The 20218-nt window shown below is 47.0% G+C and overlaps 8 protein-coding genes across 8 annotated transcripts; 3 read left to right on the forward strand and 5 right to left on the reverse strand.

The window, feature by feature from the left end:
- Positions 1-255: 255 nt before the first annotated feature.
- C8R40DRAFT_341110 (uncharacterized protein) lies at positions 256-1765 on the reverse strand. Its single transcript, XM_046234773.1, has 4 exons — positions 1388-1765; positions 1135-1332; positions 738-1071; positions 256-683 (listed from the first exon to the last, which is right to left on the reverse strand). Exons 1-4 carry the CDS (start codon positions 1498-1500, stop codon positions 447-449), a joined length of 882 nt encoding a protein of 293 aa, XP_046085092.1. The 5' UTR covers positions 1501-1765; the 3' UTR covers positions 256-446.
- Positions 1766-1992: 227 nt separating this feature from the next.
- C8R40DRAFT_1110732 (glycoside hydrolase superfamily) lies at positions 1993-3755 on the reverse strand. The gene is made up of 6 exons (XM_046228331.1): positions 3458-3755; positions 3276-3401; positions 3135-3223; positions 3048-3069; positions 2778-2996; positions 1993-2723 (listed from the first exon to the last, which is right to left on the reverse strand). Exons 1-6 carry the CDS (start codon positions 3681-3683, stop codon positions 2095-2097), a joined length of 1311 nt encoding a protein of 436 aa, XP_046085093.1. The 5' UTR covers positions 3684-3755; the 3' UTR covers positions 1993-2094.
- A 3887-nt stretch (positions 3756-7642) lies between these two features.
- Positions 7643-8308, reverse strand: C8R40DRAFT_1048544 (uncharacterized protein; the record flags this gene model as incomplete). Its single annotated transcript, XM_046224510.1, has 3 exons — positions 7643-7756; positions 7806-7935; positions 7989-8308. 3 exons carry the CDS (start codon positions 8306-8308, stop codon positions 7643-7645), a joined length of 564 nt encoding a protein of 187 aa, XP_046085094.1.
- A 153-nt stretch (positions 8309-8461) lies between these two features.
- C8R40DRAFT_1070500 (uncharacterized protein) lies at positions 8462-11431 on the forward strand (the record flags this gene model as incomplete). The annotated part of the gene is made up of 6 exons (XM_046226238.1): positions 8462-9234; positions 9285-9408; positions 9458-9763; positions 9824-10292; positions 10344-10802; positions 10863-11431. 6 exons carry the CDS (start codon positions 8462-8464, stop codon positions 11429-11431), a joined length of 2700 nt encoding a protein of 899 aa, XP_046085095.1.
- Positions 11432-12438: 1007 nt separating this feature from the next.
- Positions 12439-14687, forward strand: C8R40DRAFT_1110756 (uncharacterized protein). The gene is made up of 5 exons (XM_046228332.1): positions 12439-12805; positions 12868-13024; positions 13077-13522; positions 13576-13792; positions 13845-14687. The coding sequence occupies exons 1-5, from the start codon at positions 12699-12701 to the stop codon at positions 14586-14588; spliced, it is 1671 nt and encodes a 556-aa protein (XP_046085096.1). The 5' UTR covers positions 12439-12698; the 3' UTR covers positions 14589-14687.
- C8R40DRAFT_1110759 (DNA-binding protein) lies at positions 14688-16356 on the reverse strand. The gene is made up of 9 exons (XM_046228333.1): positions 16177-16356; positions 15925-16130; positions 15759-15863; positions 15558-15698; positions 15432-15501; positions 15106-15375; positions 14965-15049; positions 14826-14889; positions 14688-14777 (listed from the first exon to the last, which is right to left on the reverse strand). Exons 1-9 carry the CDS (start codon positions 16232-16234, stop codon positions 14757-14759), a joined length of 1020 nt encoding a protein of 339 aa, XP_046085097.1. The 5' UTR covers positions 16235-16356; the 3' UTR covers positions 14688-14756.
- Positions 16357-16393: 37 nt separating this feature from the next.
- Positions 16394-18582, forward strand: C8R40DRAFT_1110761 (enolase C-terminal domain-like protein). Its single transcript, XM_046228334.1, has 11 exons — positions 16394-16615; positions 16680-16700; positions 16752-16867; positions 16933-17158; positions 17224-17273; positions 17334-17493; positions 17557-17640; positions 17710-17883; positions 17944-18011; positions 18077-18123; positions 18206-18582. The coding sequence occupies exons 1-11, from the start codon at positions 16529-16531 to the stop codon at positions 18412-18414; spliced, it is 1242 nt and encodes a 413-aa protein (XP_046085098.1). The 5' UTR covers positions 16394-16528; the 3' UTR covers positions 18415-18582.
- A 258-nt stretch (positions 18583-18840) lies between these two features.
- On the reverse strand, positions 18841-19918 carry C8R40DRAFT_1171932 (uncharacterized protein; the record flags this gene model as incomplete). Its single annotated transcript, XM_046231794.1, has 4 exons — positions 18841-19239; positions 19338-19471; positions 19536-19661; positions 19759-19918. The coding sequence occupies 4 exons, from the start codon at positions 19916-19918 to the stop codon at positions 18841-18843; spliced, it is 819 nt and encodes a 272-aa protein (XP_046085099.1).
- Positions 19919-20218: the final 300 nt, after the last annotated feature.

A 20218-nucleotide genomic window follows, 5' to 3' on the forward strand; every position in this document is an offset into this window, starting at 1 on the left:
GCACATGGTAAGGGCCCACCTATGAACTACATAGGTGATCTATATGTAAATCGATTATGTTGTCGTCGCCAGACCCAATCGTGTCATGCAGAAATGATCAAGAGACGAATGTCTACTCGGGAACAGTCGGGAACTGAGGTGTGAATCACACGACGCGGTGGTGTGACCTAGGTATTCGTGTGAAAACTTTGAGTACTTACTTGATCTACTCTCAACTCTATCAACACACATAGGTTGCAAATGGCAGAGTGATATAAGCCGAACAGGGATGATATCAAAGGTTATAACTTGAATTCAGACAGACTCGGAGACGACCTAGGTAGTCGTAGGCTTATTTGACTAGACTTTCTCACCTCAGTCCTCTAGATTTAGAACTCTGACCTCCAGCCTTGCGCTCTCCCCAGAGCAAAGGTATCTCTCCGTAAGGAGGTTCTCCGTGCTCCTCTTTATAAGCGTCCCAGAAAAGCGAACCCGTAGATCGCATTATGAGGGTATCTGAAACAATGTAAGCCGCGAGGTATCATAAGGCACACCAACAGACACCAGTGCTCAACACAAGGAATATAAATCAGTGACGCACATTTGGGATCAAGAGGAGGAGGAGGCACGACGGCAGAATTTACGCCTGCGTTGGCACCAGAATTGACTCGAATTCTAGTGCCCTGAGTAGCTCGTTGGAAAATCTAACATCAATGTTAGTAGTTGCACCAAATTAAAGAGATTGAAGCAACACATACCCTCGACTGATTTTTGTCATCAGTTTTTACCTCAACTCCTTTATGTCGTTCTTTGATATTGGAGCTATCCTCGACTTGAAGCTTTTGTCCCGCTATCCCATCCAAACAAACGACTGCGCCACAACTGGCACATAATGTCTCGTTGGGGTTCAAGTTATTGATACTAGAACAACGATATCCCAAATCTACACGCTTTGTTTTAACTGGATACAATCCCAAAGAGCTTGAGGGAATGTTGGATGAGATCGACGAATCGGACGCGAGGATACGCGTTGTCTGGCTCCCCGTTTCCATTGATATCTCATCTGCTTTGCGTTTACAGCCGGCCCTCGAGCTAAATAAAAAGACCAGAAGATGAGAGGGTGATAACATAAACATAGTAAAAAGTGATTATCACCGGAACCCCTGTACAGACTGAGTCCGCCTCTCTAGATTGTCCTTGATGCGAGAGCTTCTACGCGGTTCAACCGGAGACATTGATGAAGAACTTTGAGGAGACTTGCGCGCTTTTCGAGCAGATGTTTTCGAAAGCGCGTCTAACGTTGACTGTGAGTGTTTCAGTTCAGATTCGTCGCTCTTTAGCAAGGGCTCCATGCTACTGATTTGATGGTCAGCAGTGGGAGAACAGATGAAAAGGACATAGGACATACAAAGATTCTATGTGCTCCCCTGGCCTCTCTTGAATTCGCGCCCGTTTTCGATACTTGGGTGGGAGCTGCGATACCGCGACGATGGTGTCGCTCATTTGCGTGACCACATCCATGGTGCAAGGGTGATTGATAGAGTAGGCTAGGAGAGGTAATGTTGCTTGTAGGTTTCAATGAAACGAAGGGAGAGTGAGCCGATGTTAATCGAAAGAAGGAAAAAGGCCAAATATTCTGAACGACTGAGGACCTCACGTGCAGAAAGGTGGCCACCATCGAAGGCCATTGTTCTCTCGAATCGTATCGTTTCTGAGCTTGGACATAGTGCCAGTAGCATTGTCTGTAGTATATGTACCCGACGATCAAGATTGACGCTGGCATATACCACCTTTTCTTGGCTTCTTAGAGAGGTTATGAGTGGAATGTAGCGCTAGATAGGACGGCAGAAACATTTATGAGCAGTTGATGATTCCATCGTAGATTTGGAGAGATATCCCTTCTTATCCTTTGTCGTTCTCTTTGAGTTATGAAATTGGACATATCTTGATCTGGAAGTTTTGATTTTTTGGTCGAGGGCTTTAAGCTTGGCCTTGTGTACAATGGTCGGCTATGGTGGGAAGTTGAGAAGAAACCGGGGCCGGTCTTCGACATGCTTATATTAGATGGGAATATCTTTCTCAGGCTCTTTTACGATTAGATACAAACTTAGATTATTATGGTACAGGAAATCCTCTCCGGCGAACCATTCTGTGAGTGGTCCTCTCTTCTCTTCTTTGTGGTACAGGTGTGGCAACCGTAGTAGCGGGTGCAGTGGTAGGCGTCCACATTCCGTTGTTAAATGTCGCTGTTGAAGCGCTGGGTGTCCACATTCCGTTGTTGAATGTCCCAGTTGAAGCAGCAGTGCTGGCACTGGTTGCCGGAGTGGTGGGTGAAGAGCTGTCGGTAGTGGGAACAGATCCGGCATCTGTAGAAGCAGCGGTTGAACCAGAATCGGCGTCAGTGGATGTTGGTGAAGCGCCATCAGGGGTAGGGGTAGAGCTACTGGATGAACCGAGGGATGTAGGTGAAGCAGAATCACTGTCGGCAACGGTCGATGAGGAGGATGTAGGCGAAGCACCATCGGTAGAGCTTCCAGATGAACCAAGGGACGTAGGTGAAGCAGCATCAGTAGAGCTACCACCAGACGAGCCAACGGATGTGGGCGAAGCAGCGTCTGCAGTAGAAGTTGAGCTACCAGATGAGCCGGAGTCGGAAGATCCATCAATAGGATATGCAGATCCACGAACAGCGGTGATCCATTGGGAGTTGGCGTCCGGATACTCCCAGCTCATGACACCAGCGTCTATGAATCGGCGTCAATAACGAAATGCAAATGTATATAAGGAAAAAAGCTCACTCCATCCTTTGCCTTTGGCTTGACTGACACAGCCAGCGAGCGTGCCGGTCGACATTTGACCGTTGGAGGCATCACCTGTGCCCGTAGATCCAGGCTTTCCAATGACAATCTTGTTGAGTTCAAAACCGTTGGCCTCTATTTCAAAGACAGAAGATTTGGGATTGTTGCTGCTGGATGCAGTAAGGAGCCCGTCGCAGGTAGTGTACTCCGATGCGCCCTCTGTATCACTCGGTCAATTATAGCTAGCAACGGACAAACAGGGTAACATACGATTATAGAATTGAGTGTTGTACTGGATTAAGGCAAGCGGTTAGATTGGGGTATAAATCAGTGAAACGCGAGGGGTGGAAGGCTCACCCAATCAATTGAGCTCCCGACTTTCGTATTCACAGTTACATAGGCTCCCGAAGTCCATTGAGTACCGGAACCCATCCAGGGCGCCATGGCTGCAAGGCCAAAATGAGCATGAACTCGGATATCGAATGGGAACAGACGTACGAGCATGAGTGAGGATGTACTGGCCTTGGGGCAGATCCGTTCGGAGAGCATTGGTAAAATCGATCAGCCACTGCTCTGCCTTTCCATCAGCCTTGTTCATGGCTGTAATGTCTTCGTAATCGACATCTATAGGAACGGACATGAGACGACATTCCCTTTGGTGAAGATACCTTCGAACTTACCAATTCCATCGACGCCGTACTGTTTGACCCATGCAGCCATCGTAGAGGCAAGCTGTTGAGGGTCCTTGCCACTCGTTGTAGGTGTCTCAGTCGAGCCAAACGCTGAAACGAGCAATTTAATGCCCGCAGCTTGGTATTGTTGCTTGATAGTCGAGCGCTGTGAAGCTGACAATGTTTGCCACGCCATAGCCATGTCGGCAGCGCCTGAGCTGAGTATGAAAGACATAATACTTTGGAAGTTATCATAAGTTTACCACTCAAGGAACAAATAACCATGAACGAACACTACATTGAAGCCCTGAAATAATTAATCACCATAAGTACCGCCAATTATGTTCAGCAAATAAGGGATGCAAGAACCTTGATATCATCAACCGCAGGTGCGGGATCAGGACCTCTATCCGTATAAACAGCAAACCAAGGACCACTTCCAGCACCACTTCCAGAACTGCTGCCGGAATCGGTAGAATTCGATGTGGAGTTGCTTACACCGGTTGAAGAAGTTGAATCAGAAGAAGTCGAACTGGCAGAAGCTGAATCGCTGTCTTTCCCCCTTCTCAACCTTGGGATGGGGGCAGCTAGGACACTGCTCGCACACAAAAGACCAAAGATAACCAAAGAAAGAAAATTGTTCGAAGTACGCATGATGTTCTATACGCGGAGCAGAAGGCGAATAAAGATCCGATTCGTAGGTGAGCAAAGCCTGCCAGAGGTACAGTAGTAGATGGGCCGGCCAGACGGTGTGGAACCTGCCACGGATTGTCACAGAAAGACTGAGGGATGCAGTCTACGGATGATCAACAACCTGTGAAATTCAAGTGCTGTGAGGAGTGCTGATTTTATACGATTTGTGAATGAAATTCAAAAAGGTATTTCACCTACGATAAGACGGTAAGATGCCTCCGAACCCGACATCGCAAAACTGAATTGTACCGGGGTTGCCCGTTGCAGCATTCTTTGCCCAGTGTTTTCAAATGTGACTAGTGGTAGAGCTATTCCAGATGGGAGTCAAGTATCAAGGTTCTGAATTTAGGAAACATCGAATAAAACACGGAAACGGTGGTGCTCAGCTTTTGGCTGTTCAAAACTTTTATCACAGCGCCACGAACTGCACGGGAGTAAAATCGCAGGATCGGTTTCATGTGATGGGTCGAGGCGCAAATGGGGGCGGCTACATTTCACACAGCCACAACGAGGTTTCACAAAGTAGAGTTTCCAGCGCAAAACAGCATTTGCCATGTAAAGACCATGGCAATGAGTACACATGTCTTTCCCGAATTTACACAACGAATTGCGAGATTCAAGGGCTATGTACTTTAGTTGCTACATCCATCGACCCGGAGTTCCGTTGTTGCAAGCGCTCGACGTTCAATGTTGACTTTTGAATTGGGGACAGCGATCTGTAACCTTGGTTAGCCAATTCTCGGGACCGCACCAAAAAGGATCGTAACCATTTTAAACTGTGCTGTTGTTAATTGAACGGATGAAGATTGAACTGAGATTGAGGCACGCGCTACAACCTCATCCACGAATCTCGTCCAAAGACTGACGTCTAGAATCGCTAAACGGCAAATTTATTCGCCCATTGTGAAGGAGAAGTAAAGATCCAAATATGACTTTCAACGAGAATGGGATCTAGCGTATAAATGATTTATGTAAGCCGACGAGTAACAAAAGAAACTACATAAGCTCAATCTGAGAAAAATAAACTTGATGAGACTATGAATCACAAAAATCACAACTTTGAATACGTATCACAAAGCCTCAATAGTTTTCCTAACCTGTTCCGCCGTCCTTAGAAACGCATCAATTTCTCTCTCCCCATCCTCCTTAAACTTATCATATTCGATCTGCATATGGTATCTCACCCATTCTTCTACAGTCATGCTCAGCTCCGTTTCGGAAAGTTTTTGCGTGGGCACGAAGGGCTCTCGGGAAAGCGGAATGGGGATACCAGCAGGAATACTCTCCATAGGAGCGCCAGGCGTCGGCGGCACATTAAATGGGTTTCCGGGTCCCATGCCGAATCGGAATGGAGTTTTGAAGGGACTGGTCGGTACTTGCTGTTGTTGGGGCCTTGGTGGAGTGACAGCTGGGCGAGGAAGGGGAGAAACTTCCCTCACATCTTCTTTCACCTCTTCATTTATCTCGTTCTTCGCCAAATCCGGGGGTTCATCCATCTGGACGTCGCGATCTTCGACCTCCAAAGTTGTAACGGTGCTAACGTCGGGTTTCGGCTCATCTATGAAACTGTTGGCGAGCTTTGGCTTCAAAGATGAAGTTCCGCTCTCTGTCTCCACCGTCTTTTCAATTTGCGCGATCTTTGCCTGAACGCTTCCCCATGCTGGTATGAGGGAATCGTCAGAAGTAGGATCAGTGGTAGAGGTAAGGGCAGGTGTGTCCTTGCCCTTCGTCTTTCCCTGGGGCGGTGGCTTGACATGTGTCAAGATCCTCGACTTTGTTTGTACCGGCTCCACCATGCGAATAACGTTTTCAACCTCGTCCTCATCACCTTCATCAGACGATATGTTCATGACCTGGTCAATGGACACGCCAGTGCGGCTCTGAGTCGACGAGCGAGAATTCAAAAAGCTACCCTTTTTCTTCATCGTGGCTGATTTGAGCAACGTTGTCGGTTTGGACATTGACTCTTTCGAATTAGTATCAGTCGAAGAACTTTCCCGTGTTCCCGACCTCGATCGCGAACTCATCCCGCTACGTTCTACTGGCTCCGTTTCTTCTGTATGTCGTTCTGGCACAACTTCTCCACCATCGTCTATCTCCGGTGTATGAGTCGGCAAAGGTTTGGTTTTTGGTCTCGATGGCGAACGAGGGGGAACAGGCGGAGGAGGTAGGACTGCATCTTGATCGGAAAAGTCGGTTTTGAGATTTACAGGAGGAAGTTTTTTCTTTGTATTCAGTTTCCTTTGCGAGTTAGTTGGTTTCGCTGCTGACAATTGAGGTACGCTCTCTCTTTGTGACTCCCCTTCCGCCTTCAGCCCCAATTCAACGGATGGAGGGGAAATCGGGGGAACATGCATGTGAATGTCATCCAAAGGATCATCATCGTCCACTTCCTCTTTGGCACGAGACTTGGCACCCCTAACAGAAGCTGCGGACGCTGACCTTGTAAGGGTACTTTTCTTCGTGGTGGTACTGGTACCGAGGCCAACTGGAGGCTTGGTGGACTTCCGCGTGGTTCGGGTAGGCCGAACAGGTTGAGGATCATGAATCTGTTCGGTTATATCGATTTCCACATTGTCATCAAACAGGGCAGCAGCAGCAGCGACAGAATTAGAGAAGGGTTTTGACCCCTGCGACGAAGGAGCTGGTTCAAGAACATCAGAGTCTTGGTCTTCTTCGTGTTGATGGTTCTGTTTCGCCGAAGACGTAGACTTGGAAGCCGCTCCTGCCCGAGTAGACGGTTTTCGTGCGACAGATTTCTTTGTTGATTTGGGCGGCGGGGGTGGAGGCTCAACAGCACCATTGTCAGACATATCTTCTGGGATAACAGAAACTCGAGTTTTCGATTGTGAACGTCCTTTGTTACCTTTCTTCTTGGAGGAAACCCCACCCTCGTCGTCCGTGGATCTACTACTGGCTCCAGTCTCTTTTGCCTTTCCTTTGGAGCGAGTGCTAGTGCTACGCTTAAGAAAGACTTCATCTTCAGTGCCAGTTCCACCATCGGAATCTACGATAGAGGCAACGGATCTCGTACGAGAGATAGACCTGGAGCGCGTGGTGGTAGTCGGGGCCTTCCTAGTAGTTTTGGCGGCAGGAGGTGGAAGGTCTTCAACCTCATCTTCATCATCAACTTCGACAGGGATATTTCGTGTTCTGGATACACTCCGCGACCTCGGAGTTTTAGCACCTTTCTTTGCAGTGCGAGGGGCTTTAGGTGTTTTAGCCGTGCTAGTACTAGCGACAGAACCTGTGCGCGTAGTGTGAGATGTGATAGTATCATCGTCTGAACCGTCGTACGTCTTCATAGGCATAGTAACATCGACGTGCGAGGACTTCGATTTGGATCTGGTATGGGATGTAGAAGACTTGAGGGGAGGAGGCGGGAAAACGATGTCGGGAAACATTGGACAAGGATTACCGGCCTTCTTGACGCGATCACGATGTTCTTCCCTGCAAAACGGCTACTTAGAAATGCTGAATCGTTGATGATCATAAATATCCTCACGTGGGATCATCGTCTGCGTCCCAGCCAGAGAGTGAGATACCGCAGTATATACATACGGCGGTGTCATCGTGAGCATCATGAGGAGAGTATACGAATCCGGCTTTTGCCATCTGCTACCGAGGTGAGCAGGAGCCTGAGCAACATTTCTTGAACACAGACCTTCTTGGATGACGCTCCGTGATTTCTTTCCTGGTCGTGTATCCAACCGTCACCGAATAAAAACGTGTCCAATCGAGCTTTTTCCATAGCTTTAGAAGTAGGAAGCCGATTCTTGTCGGTGAATACGAATCTATACAAGGTCTAGGACCTCACATAATTCGATGCTAATTTCATAGTGCTTACCGTCCGTCCGAATCCATCTCGGCGCCCAATCCACACCTAACATTTGCCCAAGCACACTTCTTCCCGCACTTCTTGAAGTGAATTTCAAAAGGATTGTCTTTTTCGTCCCACTCGCTTAGCTCTTTTCCGCACATATAACAGGTAACGTTGTCCTTGTCTTCAGAGCTAGGATCAAAGTAGAACCCAGCCTCTGCGAGGGTCTCTGGAGTCGCCATAAAGTACTCCGGATGAGGCCATTTCAAATTAGACTGAGATTTGGTTCCTCCTTTCCCGCGTTTAGGGCGAGTAAAGGACTCCAATCTGGTTTTGAAAACGTCCATGGTTGGTTCTGGTCTGGTTCTGGTTAGTTGGGAGCAAAGTCACAATCGCGTTACGTACCGGAATGTCACATTCATCACGTGGTAGTCATTTCAAATCTCAGTTGGGCGCTTTGCCCCGTTCAGTACACTCCCAAATTAAGTACTTGTTGCTGGATGTCTGCCGTTCGGACATATGGCAAGAAAGGCACAAAGAGAAACCTGGACTCAGGACCCGTGCAGAGTTCTTCTAAAAAGCCAAAAATCGACTCGATAGTACCTTCCACACCAAAAGCTGCTCAGGACTACCTCTCTCACATCTTCGACACCGACCTTCCTTCTCCAGCACCCTCGACTCCGAATAGGTTATCCAAACGCATGCTTGGACGGTCCAAAACTGAACCCACACTGGGAGATTCGAAAGATTCTCTAGAGTCAAGTAGTAAAAGCTTACTGGATAAAACATCTTCACTCCCTTCCTTTACATCTCCGCCTAAACGCTCTATTCCTCCACCATCAGAGCCATCTTCTTCTCCCCAACGTCCAGCAATGAATCACAAGCGCACTTATGCTGGCAAGTCGCGGTCATTTCTTGTGGCAATGCCTGCCGACCGGTCTCTTCCGGAGGAACTACAAGACGATTACAACAATCGGGAATCCTATGCCGTTTTACGCAGTAGATGGGGAGTAGACAATTCTGAAGATGATCCTTATCCGGAACCTCTTTCTCCCCTGAAGTCCAACACCACTACCCCGAGCGGTTCACCGTCAAAAGGAAAGGGAAAAGGACGATTGAAGCAAGAAGTCAATGTGCCAGCTGATATTATTCAACCATTAAGGAGCATAACAGAAATTCGAAATAAAGGAGAGAGCAGAAGGTTCTTGGATGAAGTTGGGTATCTTCTGGAAGGCATGGGCAAGGACGAAACACCGGCTTTGAAGAAAGCTAGGTTCGTGGCCTTTCTCTTTCTTCATAGTCTTTTAATCTATGCTACGGTAGTGCTTTAGAAATAATCAGCCGGCTCTGTGAACCCGACTTTGTTCGTCAAGCGAAAGCCGCAGACTTCCTGCAAAGTACTTGGGATGCGTTTATCGAAGCTGGCGGTGGAACAGGAGAAGACAAGGTACGCTATGACTTCGATCTCATCATATTGCCTCTGATCTAGCAATCAGGTTCTCGATACTTTGATCGTAGCTTTTGCAGCCCTGGTATCTCGGGACCTTCTTTCTTTGACAGACTTGGCGCAACGGGTCTCTCCATCCTCAAGCACTTCTTCACACCCATCATTCACCACAATTCTCTTCTCTCTTGTCGCTTCTCTCACACCAGAAACCGACCCACTTCTCATCATATCACAGAGTTCGACCCCCGATGGTCAACTGAAAAGGCTCGGGATCATGAAGACGGACCGTGCTATCCTCAAAACCTTACATTCTGTGATCACATCGCAAGCTCGTATTTTTCATTCAAAGACACCTGTGCGTAGAGAGGTCTTTGGTAGCAAATGTTCAACATGTTGATCTTTCATGTCATTTCAGATATCCGATGCCCTTTTAATCACCCATACACTAGCCACGGTTCCCGTGGAGCTCTTATCATGCGCCCACATGTCTCTCCTCCTGCAATCCCTTCGTGCTCAGTTGCAAGCAGCAATAGATGGCCTTTCTTCCATCACCAGTCTTGCAAATGTAGATTCCGCAAGTGGCATCACCAAGCCTTCCTCGTCCTCTAAATCGACTCATACCACGTCATATACATCAACCCTAGCGTCATTGCATCTCATTCCTTTTTCCGTCATCCATACCCTTCTGGCTCTTCTTGATGGTTATCTATTAGCGCAATGGGCACCTTCGCGGGAGGTTGATCATGCAAATTGTCGCCGTCTTCTCGATGAGGCTCGGGACGAATGGCTAGCGGATGGTCTGGTAGCGGTGGGTATAACTGCTGAACTTTCGACAACTCTTGCTTTACCTATGAAGAGGAAGGATAAACATAGAACCGGAATGGGTGAGTACTCCCAATGGCCCTTATTGCCATTCGCTCTCATCAGTGTTGCAGATGCTTCAAGCCGGTGTACGGAAATTATCTTCCGGGTGCTCGTCAGTCTTACGCACTCTGATCCCCTTTGGGGTCAAACCCTAACCAAAAATAGTCAAGCAATGATGTTTATCGTTAGGACAATTGTCAGGGCAGATGATTTTTGGGGCACAATCATGGCAGGGGCCCGTCGATCTTCTATCTCATTGTTGACTGGACGGACTGCCATTAACGGAAAGCATAATTCCAAGAACACGGAGAAACCCACAACTCGCACGAAGGTGGAGAAAGTGGAAGAGGATGGCAAAACAACAGATTATGACTCTGAGGATTACGGAAATGGCAATTTTGATCAACCCACGACAGTAACGGAACGCTCGTCACCAACTCGTGCACTGGATTGGCTTTGTCTTTCGCTTGGCCTTATAACGAATCTCGTTCAGGTGGTTGACGAGGCGAAAATCATACTCAGGGAAACCAGTCCGTATTTTATTTGGAATGAGCGTCTGTTACGTGCTCATGTCTCCCTAAAATTTCTAGTGTTAGACCCAGACTGTATCCAAAAAACCATTCCATGTATCCGCGTTTGTTCATGTCGCAGGCCTACGAGTGTGCTCAAGCTCTTAGTCTCCACGTACGAACACCAACTTCCATTCATCTCTGTTCATTCAACAAGACCCGTCGTGAAAATACCGGAAATCCCACTCACGCTGGAAACAGAACAACAAGAACAACAAGCGGAAGCAGACGCCTCCTTTTTGTTAGGACATCTTTCTGTTCTTTTCGGGCTGCTCATGATGGACAGCTCAGAAAACCAGGAAATCGTGTTAGATTCGCTGCCGTTACTCCATCTGGGACATGAAGACATCAAGCCAAACTCTAATAGTAAACACAAATTGAAACAGCAGAAACTTGGTCAGCTAGTCGAGAACGCGTCTGAGTTGGGCGTGTTCTATACTGTTATCAGCCGTAGAGGGCTATCTGGCAACGGGATAGCCGCGGATACTCCCGATCCGGGACAAAGCCATGAAGAGAACGATGCTGCTAGAGGTGCAGATGTAGCCAAGGGGGTCATATCGTTCTTACGGTATCTACTCGATAGTCTTTAGAGGATACCGGGTCCTAACAAACCCATTTCCTGAACGCATGCACTGTAAAACACTTTTCTGGATTCATGAAATTACTCATGACGCCGACGTAACCAACTTCTCAATCACTTTGTAACCCTATCCATCCTCTTTATCCTTATTTATCAACACTGTATCCGAACCACTGAAGACTTTTGTCGGTCGCTCCCTTCAGTACATTGCGATACGACCTTCTCCCGAATGACGCTCTTCACCCAGGTACTCGGTTTGGAAATATTCATATGTGGCGCAGAAAGCAGGATTTTGATAAGATCCATTACGGAGAGAAGCTCTGAGAAAACGTTCTTCAAACAAGCAGATCCCCGATACAGGACTGTCGGGACAACGCTCTCCAAAGCTCCTTCCTGCCTTGCTCAGGCCAAAAATGGCTGAAAGTATGGTATAGTGTATAAGCTCTGGTGCAGGCACCAGGGACGCATGCTCGTTCTCGCTTCCAGTGCATATACATCGAACGTTTGGCCCATATTCTTAGCCTGAAATACTCAAAGCCCCAAAGCAAATCTGATGTTCGAAGCTTAAAGGTGAGGAAGGTTTTCATTGGCTTGATGCATTCTATTGTCTCTTGCATCTTCCACTCTACAATCATTCCAATGTGCACTAGGAACAAGTTAGTCTACTTCCAGTCTAAATAGTACGCATAGAAGCTCGCCGTCGTTTGTGATTCATTGAGATCAATTGCATATGGCCCCAGGGCCAACTCTCCGTCTTTATCGTGCATACCTTCCATAGGGGCGCGAGCAAGTTGAATTCCTCGTTGTTATGTCTGCGCAGCGCACCTCACTTCAGATACATAATAAAGGTATTGCAAGATTGCCTGAAGATATTTATTGTCGCCTAGAGAGTTCACAGTCGCACAAAAAGAAATAGATACTGTACTAGTGCTAATGGTTTTTCTACAGCCTGTAAATCCGGACGGGTCCCGGTTTTGTTTCTCCATTTAAATTATGCGATTTCATCGACCGCCGACGGTTTGAAAATATGTAGTTTTCCGAAAAAAACGTATGTTTTCCGACCTTTTCCGACATACGCACTCATACGCCTCTCTTCATCTCCAATATGTCGTTCTACCTGGAGACCGTGCTTAGCCGTGATACTGTATTGATGCACTTACACAAACTTCGGACTTGATCTGATTACGGACCTAGTTGCCTCTTTAAGAATTCATCTTCTGCGGCGTGCATAAATCGAAGACAGACCATGGGTTTTCTACATATACCCCCTTCCTCAAATGATTACTTTCTTCCTTTTCCATTCTTCGCCGGGTGATAGTAAGGGGATAGGGTCTTCGCCGACGCTGGAGGGAGACGGTTGCAATAGCAATAGCGATTCTACTGGGTAAGAATTGACCTCGAACTCGGATTCGAGCAATTGTTATCATAGCTAATGCGATCCCACAGATCGGCTTTGGACTACCCCCACCTGTACCGTCCCTCTAGGAATCCATCTATGTCCATTTCAATATCCACTTCCAGAATGATTCCGTCGCTTCCCGAAGACGTCTTGTTCATGATCTTCCAGCACCTTTCGTTGCAGGATGTTCTTTCGATCAGAAGAGTGCATGAACCGTATTCTCCTCATTTTCTTATACTGATCATCATCCATTTAGGTCTGCCGAAGTTTCAAAGATATTACCCACTCGCGCGGACTCTGGGTTTTAATCCTGCGTAAGGAGGTATGGGATCGCGATGTTCCAACGCCACGATTCAGTTTGGACCATCTATCTTCCGCCCAAATTGAGACGCTGGTTGCTAGCTCGCTGCATTTGCATCTTAACTGGACATCGAAATCACCAAAAGTCATACGCAGGCGCCATGTCACAGTTGCTATGCCTCGCGCGCGCATCACCTCACTTCATTTCATTACTCTTGGAGGATGCTCCTGTTTACTTTCCTTCTCTCTGAAGAGCAGGGTAGAGCCTCGAACATTGACCATTGAATGCTGGGATCTGAGCTCGTTGAGGTGTAAAGCTCGAAGAACAGTGCAATGGTTTGGAGGTTACGCGGTCAACTCGGATCCTGAAAGCACTGGAATAATAGCAATAAAAACACCTTAGTGAGCTTCAAGCTTAAAGGTCTGATCATGCAGGAGGTGGCTGACTTTCATAGCGTCGAGATATTGGCCTTCGACCCTTCTGCATCGAGTGCAGATTTAGCATTCATCCCGCTTATTACTTTAAATACGGCGGCCAAAAGTATCTTGTTTTTCAGTGGGACTACAGTAATCTTCCGCGCCCCGAATGATGAACTCAAAATTTTGGATATTATACGACCATTTTACGAAATTAAACTTGAAGACCGACAACCATTTGTACCTCCCAACCAGGTATTTTTTCCAGTCTCACTTCGGATCTTATCATCATATTAACGAATACCAGCCTGACAGTTTCGAAGCGGTCCTTAATGATGAATACGCCATAATCTTGAGACCGAAAACCCTCGCACTATATTCACTGCGAGCTTTCAGGCGCGGATCACATCCTCCCTCGGCATCCCTCTCTCCTAGTCAGGTACATGAATTTCAGTGGAGGATCGATAGTTGTGTCATGCAACGTCAAATATCCCCTTCTGCCCCATATTTATCCAACGACTCCAAGCCTAGTAGTCTCAATATCCTAATACGATACTCCAGTCTCTTCCCGTGGCCGGTGAATCTATTGCACCATTACATCCTTTACCCCAATGATTCGTACATCTCGTCAGCGACCAATAAACATTCGTCAACCACAGCAGGTTTTGCAATCACCTCGAACAACCTACCGTACAAGTTCCCCCCGGTGTTATCGCAGACCATAGTTTCTCCTGTTCGTTTGTTTGCTATCACGGACATGGCGCTGGGACCCTATGGGACAGCTGTCTGGTTCGACAGCCATACTGATTACGATGGAGAAGTAGGACAGAGGTTAGCCGGACTCATGCTAGAATTTTCAAAACATAGAGATGAAACCGGAAGCAATAATATCACCGCTGCAGATCAGGTGTCGACGACGCCTTCGATGGTATTTGGAGCTCACGAGACGGATGATTGGAACCGGCTTGCTATTGATGAAGGCGAAGGGCGCATAGCAGTGGGTTCAACGACGGGGGAAATCATCATTGAAGACTATGCTGAAAGACAGTGATAGATCTTTCCCACTCGCTGTTATGATTCGAAATGGTTATGTCAGTGTAAAAGGAATGAATTTTATAGGTAGAGAAAGGAAATGAAATTGAAAACGAGATACGGTTACAAATATCTGGATTCAAATTATGACTAAACTGTTCACATTTAATTTGTGGACAGTCTCAAGTTACGGCGTTGCGATGAGGACCTGAACGCACTTTAAAATTGATACTGACAAATGAAAAAGAAAACACACGGCGGATGGTGTTAAGCCAAGTTCCCTAAGAGATTTCGAAAAATCAGAACGCGAGAATGTTTTCCTGTTCAATGACAAAGCGAAAAAGGAAGTTCATGAACATCAAGGAAGGATATTAGAAACAGTATGGATAGCAAACCTTGGGAAATGTTGTGCAAAAGTGACAGTTTCCACACTGACGGTCAGAGTCTGGGCAGCAAGGAATTCTGCTGCTGCACTTAATGCTGTGGCAAGAGATAATATGAGTAAAACAACAAAATGGAAGACACGATGCATTTACGAGAATCGCTAGGTAGCGAAGTCGTGTAAGGTTGACCTCCGGTAGACATGCGGATTTGTAGACGTGTTTCTTTAAAATCTTTGCCAGCTACGCCAGATGTTGATGCACCAGGATGAGCCGCCACCGCCGCCAACGTCGAGGCTCCTGCGTCCTCTATTGGCAGTCCTTCACGGAGTGCTTTCTCCCGGGCAGCCTTCTCCGCACGAGCCTTCTTATCTGCCTCGATCTGTGCTTTGACAGCGGCTCTAGCTTTAGCTTCCTCAATCTTGTCTGATAAGTATGCTTGAGCAAGGTAATACATAGTACATAGAGCAACAGAGAGGTACCTCGTTTCTTCTGCTGAGCTTCCTTGATTGCTTCTTTTGCTTGCAGGTCCTCTCGTACTTTGTGCAAATCCTGTATAGAAGGGTGTATGATCAAGAGGGCGCACTATAGGTAATTGCAGATCATACCTTTCCAGCTTTCCGCCTCAATTGTTCATTGGCCCTTTGTTCCGCAGCTTCCTCGATGGTTTTGCGAGAGCGTTTCTCCGCCATTTTTGCGCGCAACTCCGCCAGTCGTTCCTTCTTCTCTTCCTCAGTAAGTGGCTTGACCTTGAAACAAGGGCGTGAGCTAATTGTAAATCAAGGGAGCATGTCATCATACGAACTTACCTCCTCTGTGGATTCCTCGAATTGGTCGTGGCCACTCTTCTCAGCGTGAAATTCGGCGAGAGCCGTGTTCTTGAAGATTTTGCCACACTCTGAGCACTTGATACTCTAGAGTCCACGAGTAAGCACACTCATTTCGAAATAATGATATTGTATGTATTGTATGAACCTTTGCCTCAACCGCGTTCGCTGTGACACCGCCCAAACTTTGCAATGCTTCAGCATCTTCCTCGTCTTGATCTACATCCATCGCGCTGGAAGCTGGCGCAGAAGACTCCGATACGTTTTCCACACTCGGCACAGGTTTAGATTCGTTCTCAAGAATGTGGTCCATAGCAGGCTGAAGTCCCCGATTACCCGTTGCTTTCAAGGCCCCTACAAGGAAATGAGATTTCGAAGCGTCTATATTCAACCTGCTGACATTCGACACGGGCAGGGTCAAATCCCATCCCCAGAAGAGTATCCTTGTCGCCAGCCATCGCGTTAGCTGGATTTGTGAAGACGTCGACGAAAGTGAAGAGAAACCCTTCAATTCGATTAGGATGACGCGGCGCCGTATGAGCATGAATATAACGTGACTAGTCGGTCCGAAACCATCCGACTGTTTTTCGGCCCGGATTCCGTGTGATTTTCGGTAAAAACCTCCCAACAATTCAGCCAGTTTTCAGCTCTGCATTCTCTGGTGGTCATAAGAACAAGCAATCCGATATGGTGTATAAAAGTGGACACATTAAATTTCCTTTCAATCCCACCCGCTGTCGAAAATTACAGCAATGCCCAAATATTTTCCTACCATCAACAAGATCGAAACCTTCATCATATCCCAGGAGGGCGATGGAGGTGATTATCATAGGCAGAAGGTCTGTCTGTAAAGTCCTTCGTGCCCTAGGTACATGCACCACTCACCAGATTGACTTCGTGCAGCAAGGACACTGGATCATAGATGTATTATCATTAAAACAGTGGGGCAAGAAGTAATGACTGATTCATGGACAGAGTCCTATCAGCAACCCCATGTCTGGATATGAACAATATCGACACTCGCGAACGAGCTGGGGTATCGGCGTTTTAGGCTCCTTAGTCGTCACAATCACTGCTTCAGATGGTACTCAGTATGTTTCATTCCTGTCCTACTACTTGCATCCTGAGCCCGGTGCTCATCCTATAATTTATACAGAGGAGTAGCAACTGGCTTTGGAGGTCCCCCAGCGTGCTGGCTTATTCGAGAGCATTTTGCTAGATTCGTCATAGGCTCTGACCCTCGCGATACTAATCGTATCTGGGACCAAATGTTCCGTGCAAGTATGTTTTATGGTCGAAAAGGTATCACCTTGGCCGCGATAAGCGCTGTAGATCTCGCAATTTGGGACCTTCTAGGGAAGCTTAGGGACGAGCCTGTTTATGTAGGTCATTTTCCCCAATGCAAGTTTCCATATATTTTTGAGTCGTTGACCATACATATCCACAGAAAATGATTGGTGGACGCACCAAAGATAAGATTCCATTTTACTGTACTGGGTAAGCTTAACAATTGTAATTCTGCTCGCACACTGGTAGTATCTCATGCATGTCGCGTAGGCCTCTTCCTACTGAAACTCGCCGAATGGGATTTTGGGGCGCGAAGGTTCCGCTTCCATATAGTCCTCTCGACGGGTTCGACAGTATGCGTAAGAATCTTGATTTTTTGAAAGCTCATCGAGAGAAAGTTGGGCCGGATTACCCCATCATGGTTGACTGCGTAAGGATGATTCAATCCTCCCTGTTTATCTTTATCATCTTATCATTATACTCTGTTAACTAGTGGATGTCACTCAACGTGCAGTACGCGATTGAAATTGCCAAAAGGGCCATCGATGAAGGAATCAACATCAACTGGTGGGAAGAAGTTAGTGATATACCGTTTCTGTAATGCACGTCCCATCAGTGCTGACAATTCCTCAACCTCGCATTGTAGGTCCTTCACCCAGATGACTTTGACGGCCATAAGCTTCTCAAGGAAGCCCTTCCCCATGTTAAATGGACTACAGGCGAACACGAGTACAGCCGATACGGATTCCGCAAGCTTATCGAACATCGATCGATAGATATTATTCAACCGGACGTGATGTGGATGGGTGGGTTAACGGAGGTACGAAGGTTGCTAAAATAATATAGCCATTCTCCATCCTCTAGCTATCAATTACCACAGCTTCTGAAGATCAGTGCAATGGCTAGCGCGTATGACATTCCTGTTATACCTCACGGAAGCGGACCATAGTGAGTTGCTTGGAACATCTATCCCATATGAATTCGTTGCATGACTTACCACTCTCAATTCAAAGTTCCTACCATTTCGTGATGTCCCAAGCTCATAGTCCTTTCTGTGAATGTAAGTCACGACCATACTGTGTAAGATCATCATATAAATACTGACCCCTCTGGACTCCTTTCTTCTGGTGTTCCATCTTCAGACATCGCCAACTCACCTGACGGGAAATCCATTCTTCCCGTATTCGGCAACCTGTTCATTAACGAACCTGTCCCTCATGGCGGATCTTTGGATGTATCAGATGAGCCTGGGTTTGGGTTGACGTTGAATCCTCAAGTGACACTGCTTCCTTTCGAGCAGTTCCTTGCTCCCGGTCCAGAGAGAGGGCTCGGCAAGGCTGATGAGAAGTAAACATAGAGCCTTTTACATCCTCGACCTGCCCTCGACACGACTTTTTGTCTCAGTAAATCGTAAGCTCCGAAACTCGTGATACCATGATAGTGTAGATGTCGATACATGAAATATCTCAGGAAAGCAAATGCAAGAGGATTTGTACAATCAGAACGCGTACACTTCGCCTTGGATTAAGGCTTCACGTCATTAGCAGATATTGAGTGATTAAATGTATATACATGCACAAAAAACATTACTGCAACCTGTAATAAATGCGAGCAAATTGACTAAGAAAAACAAACAACGTCGTCGTACTATAAACACAAACCACCAAGCGGACGCGGAGATATACACCAAAACAGCAACACATACATGAACTTACATAGAAACACCACGAAAATCTACGTCGTCTTTAGACCGTTCGTCACGACGAATCCACAAACTTCACTCTACTGACGAATCATTCAGGCTTTCGCTGAGCACAACAATGCTCGATTTTGAATGAGACGCAGACGAGCCGCTGCGCCTAGGCAAAGGGCGCATTAGCCTGGGTGCTTTCGTCTTGCCGTTAGACTCGATAGAGTCAAATGATTGAGTAGCGGCAGAAGGAGAGCGAGAGAGAAAGCTAGAAGGAATACAGAAGGATAAGATCTCTTCCGAGTCCAGTTCAGACTCGGAATCCGTGTCGTCAGAATCAGAATCGGAGGAAGAGGAACTGGATAACGAGGATGACGAGGATGATAATGAAGACGACGCGGAGGATGAAGAGTCAGCCATCTCAGTATCTTCGCAGTCTGCAGATTGACCATTTGGTTTCATATCAAACACACCGAGCCCAAGGTTCTATTGTGGCGCAGGAACAGCGAGCAGTGACAAGAACAAAACCAGATTCATTGAAAATTAGAACATGATACCGCACAGACAGAAACAATGGCACATACCAATTCAATATATCGCTCTGAGTTGTCCTCCAGTTGTTCCATATCAACGCTTTGCGGATCTGTTTCTACTCGTTGACTCAATATCGTGTTGGAGGCCTCCATTTGCGGTAGAAACGCTTGAACGCGGGAGAGTACTAGGGGAAAGCGTTACTTGAGCGTCAAAGACACAGAGATAGTCGATATGATAAGGTTACGCACACTCAGAAGGTGGCTCAACAGCCCAAGTCTTGCGTTCCCCAAAGTCGAATTGCAAGTTGGGCAGTCTAGAATCTATAGGTCCTAGAAACGAAGGCGAACCAGAGTTGAGTCTCTTGAAGATAGATCCTGTGTAGCGCGATTAGCGGAGTGTGAGAGGGAACACCGAAACAGTCCTCCCTTTGAAAGGAGAAAGGTGTAAAAGAAAGCCAACTTGAATACCCACCAAGCCTATTCGCTCTCGCATCTTCGTCTTCTATTTCGAGAACCTCTTCTACTTTTCGCCTCTGCGACGTGTTTCCCGAATCAACAACTACAGTCTCAAAGTTCCCATTTTCCGAATTTACGCTCACATGAGCACGACCAACTTGCTGTTCTTCATCCATTGTCGTCGAAGTAGGAAGGAAAGGAAAAGAATATGTGAGAAATTGGTGAGGCCACGGGCGCAGTTGGGCCTGATAGCCAAGTTTATTTGCAAGGAGGAAAGGAAGAGAGAAGAGAGCTCTTCAGCGCTTGAAATTTGTTTAAGCGCTCGGTCCGATGACTCCACTTCAATGTCTTCATCACCGTCGTCGATGGGTCGATGGGTAGACATGTATTACATGCCTTGATGCTAACTGCCAACCTTCCACGACTCGAACACGATGAGCTCTCAATCCAGCACCGATGGAGCAAGAGCGATCATG

Source organism: Lentinula edodes (assembly GCF_021015755.1).
Source record: "Lentinula edodes strain Le(Bin) 0899 ss11 chromosome Unknown C8R40scaffold_23, whole genome shotgun sequence".
In the NCBI taxonomy this organism is placed as follows: Eukaryota; Fungi; Basidiomycota; class Agaricomycetes; order Agaricales; family Omphalotaceae; genus Lentinula; species Lentinula edodes.

What these genes read in the sequence shown, in the direction of transcription:
- C8R40DRAFT_341110 (XM_046234773.1), bottom strand. Translation starts at nt 1,500, where the DNA reads ATGGATGTGGTCACGCAAATGAGCGACACCATCGTCGCGGTATCGCAG. An exon ending in GGGGAGCACATAGAATCTTT is followed by an intron (nt 1,333 to 1,387) that starts GTATGTCCTATG and finishes TCAAATCAGTAG; the next exon opens with CATGGAGCCCTTGCTAAAGA. An exon ending in CAGTCTGTACAGGGGTTCCG is followed by an intron (nt 1,072 to 1,134) that starts GTGATAATCACT and finishes CTTTTTATTTAG; the next exon opens with CTCGAGGGCCGGCTGTAAAC.
- C8R40DRAFT_1110732 (XM_046228331.1), bottom strand. Translation starts at nt 3,683, where the DNA reads ATGTCTTTCATACTCAGCTCAGGCGCTGCCGACATGGCTATGGCGTGG. An exon ending in CAACACTCAATTCTATAATC is followed by an intron (nt 2,997 to 3,047) that starts GTATGTTACCCT and finishes CGAGTGATACAG; the next exon opens with AGGGCGCATCGGAGTACACT. An exon ending in AGCCAAAGGCAAAGGATGGA is followed by an intron (nt 2,724 to 2,777) that starts GTGAGCTTTTTT and finishes GCCGATTCATAG; the next exon opens with ACGCTGGTGTCATGAGCTGG.
- C8R40DRAFT_1110756 (XM_046228332.1), top strand. Translation starts at nt 12,699, where the DNA reads ATGATTACTTTCTTCCTTTTCCATTCTTCGCCGGGTGATAGTAAGGGG. An exon ending in ATGTTCTTTCGATCAGAAGA is followed by an intron (nt 13,025 to 13,076) that starts GTGCATGAACCG and finishes TCATCCATTTAG; the next exon opens with GTCTGCCGAAGTTTCAAAGA. An exon ending in ATAGCAATAAAAACACCTTA is followed by an intron (nt 13,523 to 13,575) that starts GTGAGCTTCAAG and finishes TGACTTTCATAG; the next exon opens with CGTCGAGATATTGGCCTTCG.
- C8R40DRAFT_1110759 (XM_046228333.1), bottom strand. Translation starts at nt 16,234, where the DNA reads ATGGCTGGCGACAAGGATACTCTTCTGGGGATGGGATTTGACCCTGCC. An exon ending in TGACCCTGCCCGTGTCGAAT is followed by an intron (nt 16,131 to 16,176) that starts GTCAGCAGGTTG and finishes ATTTCCTTGTAG; the next exon opens with GGGCCTTGAAAGCAACGGGT. An exon ending in TTCGCTACCTAGCGATTCTC is followed by an intron (nt 15,050 to 15,105) that starts GTAAATGCATCG and finishes CTCTTGCCACAG; the next exon opens with CATTAAGTGCAGCAGCAGAA.
- C8R40DRAFT_1110761 (XM_046228334.1), top strand. Translation starts at nt 16,529, where the DNA reads ATGCCCAAATATTTTCCTACCATCAACAAGATCGAAACCTTCATCATA. An exon ending in ACTGCTTCAGATGGTACTCA is followed by an intron (nt 16,868 to 16,932) that starts GTATGTTTCATT and finishes TAATTTATACAG; the next exon opens with AGGAGTAGCAACTGGCTTTG. An exon ending in ACATCAACTGGTGGGAAGAA is followed by an intron (nt 17,641 to 17,709) that starts GTTAGTGATATA and finishes CTCGCATTGTAG; the next exon opens with GTCCTTCACCCAGATGACTT.